This window comes from Arachis hypogaea, chromosome 2 (assembly GCF_003086295.3).
Source record: "Arachis hypogaea cultivar Tifrunner chromosome 2, arahy.Tifrunner.gnm2.J5K5, whole genome shotgun sequence".
In the NCBI taxonomy this organism is placed as follows: domain Eukaryota; kingdom Viridiplantae; phylum Streptophyta; class Magnoliopsida; order Fabales; family Fabaceae; genus Arachis; species Arachis hypogaea.
The window spans coordinates 91,861,910-91,875,630 of record NC_092037.1 but is presented as its reverse complement, the minus strand read 5'-3'; the positions used below and the strand labels follow the sequence as shown (position 1 = coordinate 91,875,630).

The following is a 13,721-nucleotide window of genomic DNA, read 5'->3' as shown; positions in this document are numbered from 1 at the left end:
GCAGCTGAAAGTCGGATCACATTAGCCCAACAAAATAAACAATAAAATTATATCTACAAAATGAAAAGAATGCTACTTAACTCGAACTTGGATTTGGCTTAGATTTTCTAAGTATTTATTGGTATTCATATAAAGAGCTTGACCTCAACACTCTTGGAATAAAGCGACTACACTCTCCTCAACCTCAACCAAATTGTACTGTACAACTACATGATTTTTCTCCCAATACAAGCTAAAAAGGGGCTCATCTCTCTGATCCAGAAAGAAAAGTCGGACACCTCAACAGATCGGATTTTAAAGTCGTGGAAAGAATCATTAAAAAATGGCAAAGACCTTCCTCACTTGAACAGCCCGAAAGGAGACCCAGCCTTATTTTTTGGAACTAAAAGGTTTGGTAAGAACAAAAAAGTAAAAGAAAACCTTAAAAAAAAGAGGGACGTCAAGTTCACAACAAAGAAGTTGATAAATTTTTAAGAAATCCCAAGAGTTAGGGTGAAGTTGGGAAGGATCAACATTATAGAGATTAAGAATCTCGATTTCAAAGTCGATAAAAAGAAGACTAACTCCTTAGTTAAAAAAAACTCATACACAGACAGAAATGGCACTCCAACTTCTCAAGTCGGGAAAAACAAATTCTCTCTTCAGGATCGGCAACTACAATTTTGTACTTTCTCTCATCCTCCCAGTTTATACACAACCTATAGCGTCTATGAAAGGTCTCAGCATACTCATTATCAATATCAGAAATGACAGAAAGAATCGATACATCTACCCAAGTTAAATAAAACGGGGCTTTAGACGACATGTTGAGAATTACTGACTGAGACATAAAAGCTATACCTACAATACAATAAAAAAGATCACTACAAGTCGACAGGCTAAGCATAACAACATAAGCATTTACACAAAATCAAATGGTTGGGTTATCATCAACTAAGAACGTTACAATTCTTACAACCCTTCGTATGCAAAGCAAACAGACAAATATGAAAATGGTGTTATCTTCAATGGAAAAAATGGTACCATTTGGGACAACATAAAGTAAAACCTCACTCAACTTCACAGCGGCAACAACAAAATTTAAGAAAGAAGCAAATTTTTAAACGAACAGAACCATCTAATGAACGATGAATCATCACCAAATCAACAAAAATAAATTTAAAATAGAAGTACATTACCAAAAGCATAATCACAGAAGACCAACCTTGATTAGAAAATGAAACGAAGCACATACAAGCATCAAAACACGAACGTTTCTCTCAAAAGCTCGAGCAAAGCTTTCTAGGCCTCAAGATAAAAAAATTTTGAAGGCAAGAATGGTTGCACGAAAGAATTTGAAAAGGTTGAAAAAGGAAAAATGTTGAGTGCAAATGTTTCAGAAAAAAAAAAGCAAAAAAAAAAAGAAAGAAAAATGAGTTTAAGTATTTAACTATTTATAAGACATCAGAGATAAAAGAGTAATTTCATAACAGTTTTATTGCTAAGAATGATAATTCGAAAAATTCAATTTAATTTAATTATATACCTTGCTGAGAGTAAGCCCTAAAGCTTAACAATCTAAATCTAAAAACCAAAATTTTCCAACAATATCATAATTAAATTTATGCAGCAGTTTGTTGTTGGTGGCCAACTTTGGGAAGAAACAACCAAGGCTTTGTTCCTTTGCCGATGATGAATAGATTCCCATGCAGTCGCAAACTCCTAACCAGTAGCATCCTGGACATGGATGGTGTCAAAACTTCCCTTGTGCTTCTCACGATTCTTGATGACACCAACTCGGCCTGTTGCCAACAGAAGGACCAATATGTTCGACGACAGGATAAAAATTTATTAGAGACCAAATTGTCCGATCTAAAATTCTTTGGAAATCAATTTGGGTGTTTATGCATTTCTCAATTAAGACGAACCATTCTCGTGTATCACTTGCAATGGCTTGACCAACCATCTATATTAAGACATAACATTTTAGAGAGAGAGAGAAAGAGAGAATGAGTATGGCCTCATATCAATGTACCAAAGTATCATTTCAGCCGAAGCTACAATAACTGGTGACAACTTACACTTTGATTTCCCTCTCCACCTAAAATTTGCCTTCTCATCATTATTTTCATCATGAAGCGGGCAAGTGAATTGTCTTTTGCTAATGACCTAACCAGAATCTCTAAAATGAATATGTCGATGTCATGTGAGAGAAGCGACGAGAAGCGACCACTGCAGCTCATCTGCCAAGCTGCCGCCGCCGCCTTTTCTCCGCTTCTCTCTTCTCCAATAGTTTATTGATTCTTGTAATAAAATCTCTCTGAACCTTCTCTGCAATTTTCTCAAATCCCGGGAGGTTCTCCACCAAGTTTTCGTACACCTCGTCGTTGAGATCTTCGAATATCTTATATAACCTCTGCAAATAATAAAGCGAAATATCTCACGTTTGAGTAGAGGCTAGTTATTGCAAAAATAGGACTATAGAGATACCAAGACATCACCACAGTCAGGTAATTCAGTAATTGTTCATATAAAAGCAACTAACCGTGATTTTGCATTCTATGGGTTCCAACATTTTGATCTTAGTCCCTATGAAATTTTGTATTGGTTTTGGTCCTTTTATTATATTCTACTTTCTTTTGTTTTTAGTCCTCATTATAAATGTTATCATTATAATTGAATTATGCCAAGACCTTTTTTTCTTGTTTGACATGCTTTTCTATGGATATTTGAATAGTTGATTTTGAAGATGCATCATGCAGCGAAGGGATAGAGGTAACAACCTTCCCAGCTATGAGGGTAGAGAAAGGGAAAAGTTACATTTATGCAAGAAAATATTTTACTTAACCAAGAAAGGATATGATATGAAACACACAGTTTGTACTTGGTAAGGCAGGTATCAATCTATAATCATAGTGGGGAAAAGTGTGAAAATACATCCATGTAGATTACTGGCGAATCAAGAAGCTCGGATTAAGATGCATACCATCATGTCCATATTCCAGTGCTGGATGTATGGCGGACCAGTCTGGAATGAGCCGAGTGGTTCACGGTACCACTGGCCATTAAATGTTATTTGATCCATTGCTTGTTCTATACTCAGAACTTCCCATGGCCTCAAACCTGGAATAATTTTCGCCAACTGCAACCTGCCTCACACAATTATCCATTGTAACCAAACAAATAAAAGAAAAAATTGGGAGGCAATATTTAGCCACAAATAAGTTCGAACCAAGAATTGATTACTATATCCATCTATAATTGATAGAGAAAATAGTAAAGTTTCTTGCATTATCTATGACAAAAGCAAGTAAGAAGAAAGATATTACATCATTACTTATTTACAGGCTCATTTGTTTTTGCCTTTTCTGGACCAAAAAATCAATTTCTTTTACAGAGGAAAAAATTTTTTAACCTTTGCCATATTTCTTTAAATTTTCAGCATTTTCGAAAAAGCTAACCAGAGTAGTTTCTAAGAAAGATCAATATTCCGTTTTTACTTTTTATGACTATATATAAAAATCAAGTTATAAAATCACTTTTTTTTTCTTTCAAAAAAAAAAAGGCACCCTAAATCACATGGTCTCAGCATATGCATACCTAAGATGTCTAGGAATGTACTTGTTGGGCATGTGATCCTCTTCCAAAATAGTGGTGAGTTCAGAGCCACTAGCCCAAAGAAATAGGGCATGACTTGGAATTCTAACTCCTGGCCAAACACCATCATTAGCTTCTAACACCGCTAAATCACGTCTCTTGCTTTCTATAGCCTCTTCTTGAAGCTGCTTATAAGTCTTCTTTTCAAATCCCTTGAGAGGAACCCATGGCGGTATGCCCTTCTGAAGTTTGTGGAGAAAAGCCGTTGCTGAAGCAGCAAGTCTAACTGAAAAAACAAAAAAGAAAAATACAAACCAAGAATCATTTCCTGTTTTTTAGATGCAAAATGTGATCACTATTCACATGATTGTCTTCAATAGATTGTTCACCTGAATTAGATAGTGAAACCTTTTTAGGAGTAAAAGTCAACAAAATCTAGGATAGAATCTAATAGTAAATCAGTTTTACTGGTCTTTCAGTAAAGTATTAAGAAACAGTTATCAAGAAGACAAGAATTTTAGCAAGAGCTAGTTTTAAGTGAGAGCTCTTACTTTAGGGTCCTGAAGCAAACAAGTTTGAAATTCATAAATGGTTTCGGATAACAGTAACCTTATATTCTCAGTTTAAGACATCAATAACTGAGGGACGATAAGACCATCAAAGATAGAGAGGTTGAAAAATAATTGCTCCAATACCATAATTTTTTTTCGTTTTTCTCTGTGTATGAATATCTGAGAGAAAAAGTCACCACAAGTCTCATTTCTTGTGCTCTGATTAAAATACCCCTACAGGTTCAACATCATAGTATCCATCAATCTGATATCTTTCTCCTAGTGCAAATACTTTACCATGCAGGAATATGTGTTGCACTTTCTACTTCACCAAATTCATCATAACACATGGTGCTACTTTCTTAGCATGCCCAGAAATGGTAAAAATAAAACATGCTGATTGTTCACTTCACTTTACAATTTACATGATAAACGAGTAAAGGATATATCAGATAAAAGAAGGATAAAGATCAAGACTGCCAGACCTTCCCAAGTAGCAATTGCACGCTCCATTCCATAAATCATGTGGATTGGAGCCCACTCATCCATATCTTCGCCCCAAATGAAAGTGTTCTTATCAATAATTCCAGCACCCCAAGCAGTTTTAAGCGTAATTAACTCCAAAGGCCCTCGTGTACGACCTAGCCGGTCCTTATAGTACCATCCACCACTCCTCATGATAACTACATTAAATAAAAACAAAAAAATACAACAAACAAACAACCAACATGGAAGCAATGAGTAGACACACCAATTAAATAATTACGTACAAAGTTTAGAGTTGCATCACGGAACATTCAACAAACAAAAATAGTGTTAATATTATATTCACATCCAACTCTTTTTCCATAGCAATTAACAAAGAAAAAAACACAGACAAGTATCTTACATAGTCCTTGTCAATTTTTCGCCAAAATGAAAGCATATAAGGTGGATAGACTTTTCCACAACCAAGGCATGGTAAACCACAATCAGAGTTTTTCTAACAAGGGATCACAATTGGAACTGAACCAAAGACCTATTCCTACCAATCAATTTACCGAACCCTCGTTGGCAAGTAGCTTATATATTGTAACACATGCAGGTCCAATCACATATTTCACTAGCAAGGGCAATACTCTGAACCTTATCCAAACCCAAGTTTTGGTTCAATGCTATTTCAACATCATTGATAGTTGCCTAGATCTAAACATATGAATACATGCATAAGCAAATATTTCACAAACACAAACAAAACCCAGAACCTTTCAATCAATGCTATACAATCCAGTCAATTCAGCCATCACTTATTCACAAGCCATACTTTTTTTAACACATCTTTGACTATCTAACACAATCCTCCTCTTTTAACTGAACTCATAACTAATTATGCAAAGATGTGCAATAAAACTAAGATATGTAGAGCTTCTTAGTCTTTTTTACACTACAGAGTACAAAAGTTCCAAACTTTATAAAACTTACAATCATAGTATCGCCTCTCAAGATTCTTGTACCCAATTGACTGAGCAGCATCACTAGGCCTCCCAGGTGGGTAAGGCCGCTGCCTGAACCCCCACAGCCCAAAGAAGAACTGCCTTGCAAAGTCCCAAAACTTGTCATCGGCCTCACTATCGGTCTTCAGTGCCTTCCTAGGCATCGGTCGCCCATCGGGGCCTGTGACATGCGGCACTGCCTTCCACACCTCCCAATCCTCCTTGTGGTAAGGTCTCTTGTTCTCCTCCAAATCAAGCTCGTTCATCTTGTCCCTGATCTCCTCGGCTCTCAGAAGAAACTTCATAACAGGGCTATTCTTCAACTTCTCAATCCACTCCTCGTTCTCCCTTATCTCTTCCTCAGTGGGATTCTCCCTCTCCTCTATGTAGGGGTTGAGCTCGTCTTGTTTTAGAATCTTTTCTACTTCCGGAGTGTGCCTATACATATTATCAAACAATGATACTTAATCAAAATTAATCTAAAATTAAAACCATCCATCATTTAACAAAATTAAACTGTTATCAAACAATCACCTTGAGACAGCTATTGAAACAAATAAAAAACAGATTAGTCAGCCAAAATAATCTCCATCCAAACATGCCTCTAACTTAACCCTAAGCTGTGTGAACTAAACTAAGTTTACAAGGGTTTAATGCAAGTTACAATCAAAATGTTCCTACAGATCAAACAAAAATGCCACTATTTTACAAAATCAAACAACACAATCCTAAACCTGAGAGAAGTATCTTGAAAATTGAATGAGAAGGGTAAGGGAAGATGCCTGTAATCAGGGATGTTCTCGCATTCCCAGAAGAACTGGTGAGCCATCTGAGTGAAGTGGCCAGGTTCGCCATTGTTGGGCTTCTTGGGCCTTCTGCGGAAGAACCTCGGGAGGCCAATGGCGGCGAAGGGCGGAGAGTTGGCGTTATGTTCGAAGAATCCGAGGATGTTGAAGTTGACAGCAGGGAGAGGGTTTTGGGGTTTGTTGAACCAGTTGCCACCGAAAGGGTTGAAGTTGTTAATGGAAGCCATTATTATTATCAGAAGAAGAAGTTTGATTTGATGTTACAAATTCAACGTTACAAATTTGGGAAGTACCATGGAAGAAATGGAATTACCGGAGAGTGAAGTGAACTAGTGAAGTCGAGAGACCTGAGAGAGAGTGAAGAAAAAGATTGGATGAAAATAAAATTTAAGATGCATTTGGATGAGAAAAAAAAATAAAAGGAGCGACATCCAATCTTTTTTAAAAAAACTTTAGATAAATAAAAAATAAAAATTTAATTTTTTTAATTAAAATAATAAAATTTACGCATAATAAAAATTATAAATTAAATGATAATTAACTTTTTATTCGAGGGGGACACTCACGTAAGAAAAAATGTCTTTTTTTTTAAAGACACAATAATTCCGTCAAGTAATATTTAACATATACAACATTAGTCAAAAAATTTAATAACTGATTAATGTTCAAAGTGTTTGTTTGAACGCCATTATTTTGATAAAAAAAATTTTTAATAAAAAAATATTTTTTAAATTTTTTAGCGTATTTAACAATTTTCTAGTAATAAAAATAAAGGCACTAAAAAATAAAAAAAATATTTTTTTAAGAAGTTGTAATTTATATTTTTTTAAAATATATTTTTTCTTAAAAAAAAGATATTTTTTATGTAATAAATAAACAAAAAAATATTTTTATATTGTTATACCTAAATATAATTGATAGATAAAAAGATATTTTTGCATGAGATATCCAAACATAAAATTATTTTTACTTTTACATAAAATCTTCTAAAAAAAGATAAATCGAAAAAAGATCTTTTCTTAGAAGTTCACCCAAATAAGCCCTAAACTATGTTACTTTTAGTAAAATACTAAAATTAGTCCAAATTAATCGATTCGGCCAAAAAATTAATAAATCGAACTTTAAACTAATCTGAATTAATATTTTTTATAAAAATAATTATATATTTTTATTATAAAGAATAAATAAAATATCTCAATTATATACTTTAAATTAAAAGTACATATTAAGACTTTTTAAGAGTTAAACCTTAAAATAATCTCTGAGATTGGTGTCGTGCACTAAAATCGTTTTTGAAATTCTAATTACATTAATTACGTCCCTGAAATTGATAAAAGTGCACCACGTTAGTCTCTTATTCATTTTTCATTAACGACTTGATGACGTGGGTTGTTAGTGACACGTGTCACCCCATGGTTTAACCACGTGTAATGGTATGATGATGTGATGACCAGTGACATGTGGCATGTTGATGTGGATGATTGTGTCATGTGTCACAATGTTATTTGACTACGTGTCTATTTATGACACGCGTCGCAACCGTATTCGTCCACGTGTCGTCAATTATGTCATCATTGTAGATGCACCAAATTAGATTCTCACTTTGGTATTAAGTGACTCATTTTAGTTCCTGAAATTGAATGTCGTATACGAAATTAGTCCATTAACTAGTTTTTTTCCTCATTTTTTCTATAAATTTAAAATTCTCAATATCTTTTAATGCATTAATTTCAATTCTATTTTTTCACATGTTATCCAAATACAAGTCCTTTTATAAAATAATTTTTCTCTTACCCTTAACCACCGTCTTAGAGTTGACGTGAAAGCATTTCAATCACCCTCACTACCGTCTCTGACCTCTTTCATCTATTTACACACAATGAAAACGAGTATTTCATAAGAACAAAAAAATGTTTATTTTAATTATTGATTTTTTGTTAAAAGCACATATTTTTTTTATGAAAAATGTGTCTAATCAATCATATAATTCTTTTTTTATAATAACCTACTTAGAGTTAAGTCTCAAAGTAGTCCCTAAAGTGTAGTAAAGTTACACTTAAGACTCATAATAGTCCTTGAAGTTAATAGTTACCCATATTCGTCTTTGAAGTTGCACTCCGGGACTCATATTTGTCCTTCCAGCACATTTTGTCCATCGGGTGCCACCGAAAAGCTGGTCTAGACTCCTCCGTGACACACTAACTAGGTAACGGCTAGCTGACGTGGATTAGTAAACTTTTATGGTGCAATTCAGTCCCTAAATCAAAGTTAAAAACCTTAATCCCTAAATTTGATAATCATTTTCTGCAGTAACCCCTCTCTTTTTTCTCTTCTCTTCTTTTCTCCATCTTCAAATTAGACAAAATGAATATATAAAAGAATATTCAAGAACAGATACTATAAATAATGCCAGTTGACAGATAAATAGAAAGAAATTTGTCAAAATTATCTTTGCCGTATCCAAATATCATTTGGATAAGGTCATTAGTTCTAAATGAAAAGAATTCTACTTCCTCTGCAATCTACATGAACAGATAATAAAATTTTGAAATGTGAGAAACTAAAAGGAAATAGAATGATACTTTAATTGTTCTAGTCTAAGCAAAATGGTGGAGTCAATTGTCATTTTTTTATGGCTTTATCATATTTGAAATTAGTAATATGCAAAGTTAGAATCTAAATGTGGTTCTTTGAGTTGATAAATAAGAGAGGATTTAAGTTATACTTCATCTGCAATCAAAGTAGCTCTAGAGACCTCGATCATGGTTCTTACTTTATAGCTTAGAGAGGAACCCATCTCAAAGAACACTTTTACAACAACATTTTTTATTAAACTCACTTGATACTTCAACTCCTGCCAAGGATAAAAAAACAAAAGATTATAAATAATCAAGACAAGAAGCTAATATAATTGTGCTTAGTACATACTATTTAGGAAAAACTAAAAAGACTACGGAGTCTTGGCTCAAAAAATGTATGGCAAAGCTATAACATAATTTTTATAATTAATGGTACATGCAGAACAAAAAGTGAAGCAAAAAATTAGCAAGAGAATAAATGAGGTAGAATAAGGATCATGCCTGAGGTGTACTGACAAGTGGAACCATTGTTTTCGACTGACCTTTAATGTCATGGTTACTAACTGAAACTGTAGCCTCAAAGATTGCACGAACCTGCATCTCAGTTAGTTTTGGGTATGATATTTCTAGCCGGTTGATAGAAAATTTACTAGTCAGATATGAATGCTGTGAATCAATCCATAAATTAGGGGGATGCAAACCTACCGCCTCGGCAACCAAGCATGGGATACACTTTTGATAGTTTTTCAATTCTAGAAAAAATTTCTTCTTCATTGATTTTTGTTTCCGAAATTAGCTCCCTGATAATATGATGCAACTCACCCTCGGGAATAAACTCATGAAGTGAAGAATCCAACAATCGGATTATTATCAGGAGATCGTCTATTGCGCGGAAGATTTCCTCGAAATCTGATCTCTGATAAGGTAACAACAGATCAATTGCGACTTTTTTCTATTTTGGTGTAATAGCTACTATCATCAACTTCACAGCTTTTATCCTCTCGTCTGAAGCAAAAAACTGAAAGTAGAGAATCATACAATTCTTAAATATTTAATTAGTGCCATAACAATTGAGCATGCATTATTCCTATATATATATATATATATATATATATATATATATATATATATATATATATATATATATATATGAATATTGAGAGCACACTTTTCAATTAATTATAACTAAGGAGTTGAAATTTTTATATTTTTTTATCATGTGTTCGATATTGTACAGTCTAATTCTTTGGGCACTATTCTATCTAGCTATTAGTACATCTGCAGGTGTGTCAACATTTGTCATTACCTGATTCACAACAACAATATGAATTCATAATATTCTGAAAATAATATTTTGAAGTTTTAATTCAACTCAAACTATGAAGTAGGTAAGACTCATGATATACACTCACCTTCAGATGTCTTATTTTATAAAGCCCAAGATATGAAGCTATATTTATACTATTCTTCTATATATTCCATTTTGTTTAATTTGAAGATGGAAAAGAGAAGAGAAGAGAATAGAGGGGTTACTGCAGAGAATGATAATCAAATTTGGGGATTAGGATTTTTAACTTTGATTTAGGGACCAAAATGCACCATAAAAGTTTATTTATCAACATCAGCTAGCCGTTACCTGGCCAGCGTGTCATGGAGGAGTCCAGCTCAGCTTTCCGGTGGCGCCAGATGGACGAAATATGCCGGAAGGACGAATCTGAGTTCAGGAGTGCAACTTAAAGGACGAATATAACTATTAACTTTAGGGACTACTATGAATCTTGAGTGTAACTTCAGGGAGTACTTTGAAACTTAACTCAACATATTTATATATTACAAAATTTACCAATGTTAAATTATTATAAAAAATTATATAATTAAAACTAAAATTTTAAAATTTTTTCTCAAAACACTTGTATTTAAACGATATATAAAAAAATAGAATTGAAATAAGTGCATTCAAGATATTGAAAATTTTAAATTTTAAAAAAGATGACAAAAAACTGGTGAAGGGACTAGTTTGATGTATGACATTAAATTTCAGGGACCAAAATGCGTCACTTAATGCAAAATGAGGGACTAATTTGGTACATCTACAATGATAACATAATGGACGACATATAGACGAATACTGTTGCGACACATAGCACAAACCGACACGTGACCAAATAGCATTGTAACACGTGGCACAACTATCTACATCAGCATGCCACATGTCACTGGTCACTACATCATCAATTATTACACGTAGTTAAATTATGGAGTGACACGTGTCACTAACAACTTACGTCATCAAGCCATATCATCATATTGTTAATAAAAAATGAGTTAGGAACTAACGTGGTGCACTTTTATTAATCTCAAGAATATCATTAGTATAGTTAAAATCTTAAGAACAATTTTAGTATATAACATCAATTTTAAACACCATTTTAAAATTTAACTCGACTTTTAAAAGATGATGCTTCATCCAACTCATTCGACCCATTCGCTCATGAGCACAAGCATGCGTCTTTTCCATCTTCATTCTACGAAAATTCTCGTCTAAAGTGACTCTTTTGGCATCGCCAAAACAAGGAAGCTACTATAAACTCCATATGCAACTATTATTCAAAGATCCTCACAATTCAAAGATCCTCACAGCTCAGTAAACTCTTATTCAAATTAAAATAATCATTACATCGACAGCATCAGTATCCTTACCCATAAGATCAATATTTGACAAAAGTCCAAATGTCCTCTTTCCTAAAAGTTTTGATAAATGAGTTAAGCCAAAGAGTACTAATGATTTTCAAAAACAACTAAACTTCAGCCACATGGTAATCCTATCATCCAGTCATTGCTATTAAATTAAGAATAAAAAGGCCAAAATATTCCCACATTTCGATATAAGCAGCCTCACAAGTATTAAGATTACTCATAAAATTAAAATGCAGACTGTAATCTTTCGCAGAATTAAGATCTTTTACTCGCATAAATCTTTTAGTACACTAACTTTAGCAAAATCAAAATATTTTACAATATAAAAGACAGAGCGTTTATTTTATTAAAATTAAACGATAAAAGATAAGGTACAAACGATTATTGTAAAAAAAAAAAAATTAATTCAATGTGATCGATTGAAATAAAGTAAAACAGGAGAAGAAGAGTATGCAGAATAAAAAGTGAATTTGTCAAAAGAAGATGACTGCTCTTGAGGTTGGATATGGTTTGTTTTGAAGGTGAATGTTATAGTGCTTAAAAGGTGGTGTGTATTTATTAAAATAGATTAAAAATTATTATTTAATTTAAAAGATATAAGAATAAATAATTTTTAAAAAATTAAAATTTATTATAAAAAATAAGTTAAGTAAAATTTAGACAAAAATTTATAGACACTATAGAATTGGCCTTTTTTAAATCACTGCGTGGATTTGCAAGTTTTGTTAAAATAAAAAAACCGTTTTTTTATTTTTAAAATTTAAATGATTTTTTTTAAAAAATAATTTAAATAATAAATATTTATATTAAAAGTAGCTTATAAATAAGTTATTTTATATTTAATTTTTTAGTTCTAAAATATTTATTTTAAAGAAATGTAATAAAAACTATTTTATTATGAAACACGTTATTTTTTTTAACTTTTTTATAAACATTTAAATAATTTTTTAAAAAACTACAATTTAAATTTAAAAATTATACCGGTATTAATATTATTTTTTTTATAAGTAAAAAATTTAAAAAAATAACTTTTAAAATTTTACAAACCAACCCATTGATTTAATATGTATATCCATTCACATTGTAACACCTAAAAATCTTTATAAAGAAGGTTTTAAACTCACTTTATGTGAGTATCCACCTAATTTTAATAAAGAAAACACATGTTGGGAAGAGTTCATTTATTATCATTCAAAATTCTCATTTCTTTTTAGTCTCTGAAAATCTAAGATTTTTTTTTCTCTCCCTTCTCCCTCCTTCAGCTTTGTCTAGGAGAATTTACATCTAACCCCTTTCTCTTAACACATTTCTTTGTCATTGTAATTGTATCAATAACAAGATGCACCTCTTCCAGATGATGGAAGAGCATTAAAAGACCATGGTTAGTCAACGAGGCATCATGCACCACCAATTACATTCAGACACAATATATACAAGGACTTGCTTGAAAGTGTAAAATAATTGTAAAACGAAAAAAGAAAAGATAATATATAACATTATATTTCCAACTAATTAAAATTTGCTAGATTACAATATAATAGCTAATTACATTTACTTGCCAAAAACACATGTTTATCTTAAAAATAAATATTAAATGACTAATATTTTTTCTTGTATTTATTTTATATTTAAATTTATATTAGCTAATAATTTCTTTTTTGTCACAACAAATATTGACTCCCAAATATTTACCTATCTTTAATGTTTTTAAGAAATAGAGAAATTTGATTAATTCACTATATAAAAAAATTTCAAAACCTTATTAGCAATTTAGCATATAGGATTGATGTGATTTTTGTATATCAAACTTTTTTTCTTAAAATAAAAAAATTTAACACAATAAGATAGAGCATAAAAAAAGTATTAGACAGATAAGATAAAATAAACTGATTTTTAATTATCTTTGACAAATACCATCAACAACCTAAAATATCAAATATCACTTAACTTTTTGTAATTTCTAATCGACTTATTTATTATTTTTGCAACACCTGTTTTTTGATTCCTGAAGATTTTATCATTCATTTCCAACTAAATATT

The 13,721-nt window shown here is 31.9% G+C and overlaps 1 protein-coding gene and 1 pseudogene across 2 annotated transcripts; both read right to left on the bottom strand.

The window, feature by feature from the left end:
* Positions 1–1,982: 1,982 nt before the first annotated feature.
* Positions 1,983–6,838, bottom strand: LOC112750983 (protein TIC 56, chloroplastic). 2 transcript variants are annotated; one of them, XM_025799936.3, is made up of 6 exons: positions 6,382–6,838; positions 5,589–6,037; positions 4,613–4,810; positions 3,580–3,862; positions 2,966–3,128; positions 1,983–2,395 (listed from the first exon to the last, which is right to left on the bottom strand). In XM_025799936.3, the coding sequence occupies exons 1-6, from the start codon at positions 6,630–6,632 to the stop codon at positions 2,219–2,221; spliced, it is 1,521 nt and encodes a 506-aa protein (XP_025655721.1). In that variant the 5' UTR covers positions 6,633–6,838; the 3' UTR covers positions 1,983–2,218. The 2 variants fall into 2 exon arrangements, with proteins under 2 accessions (XP_025655721.1, XP_072076373.1); XM_072220272.1 differs by having other exon boundaries at positions 5,589–6,033; positions 6,378–6,793.
* Positions 6,839–8,789: 1,951 nt separating this feature from the next.
* Positions 8,790–11,290, bottom strand: LOC112728084 (pyruvate, phosphate dikinase, chloroplastic-like; annotated as a pseudogene).
* Positions 11,291–13,721: the final 2,431 nt, after the last annotated feature.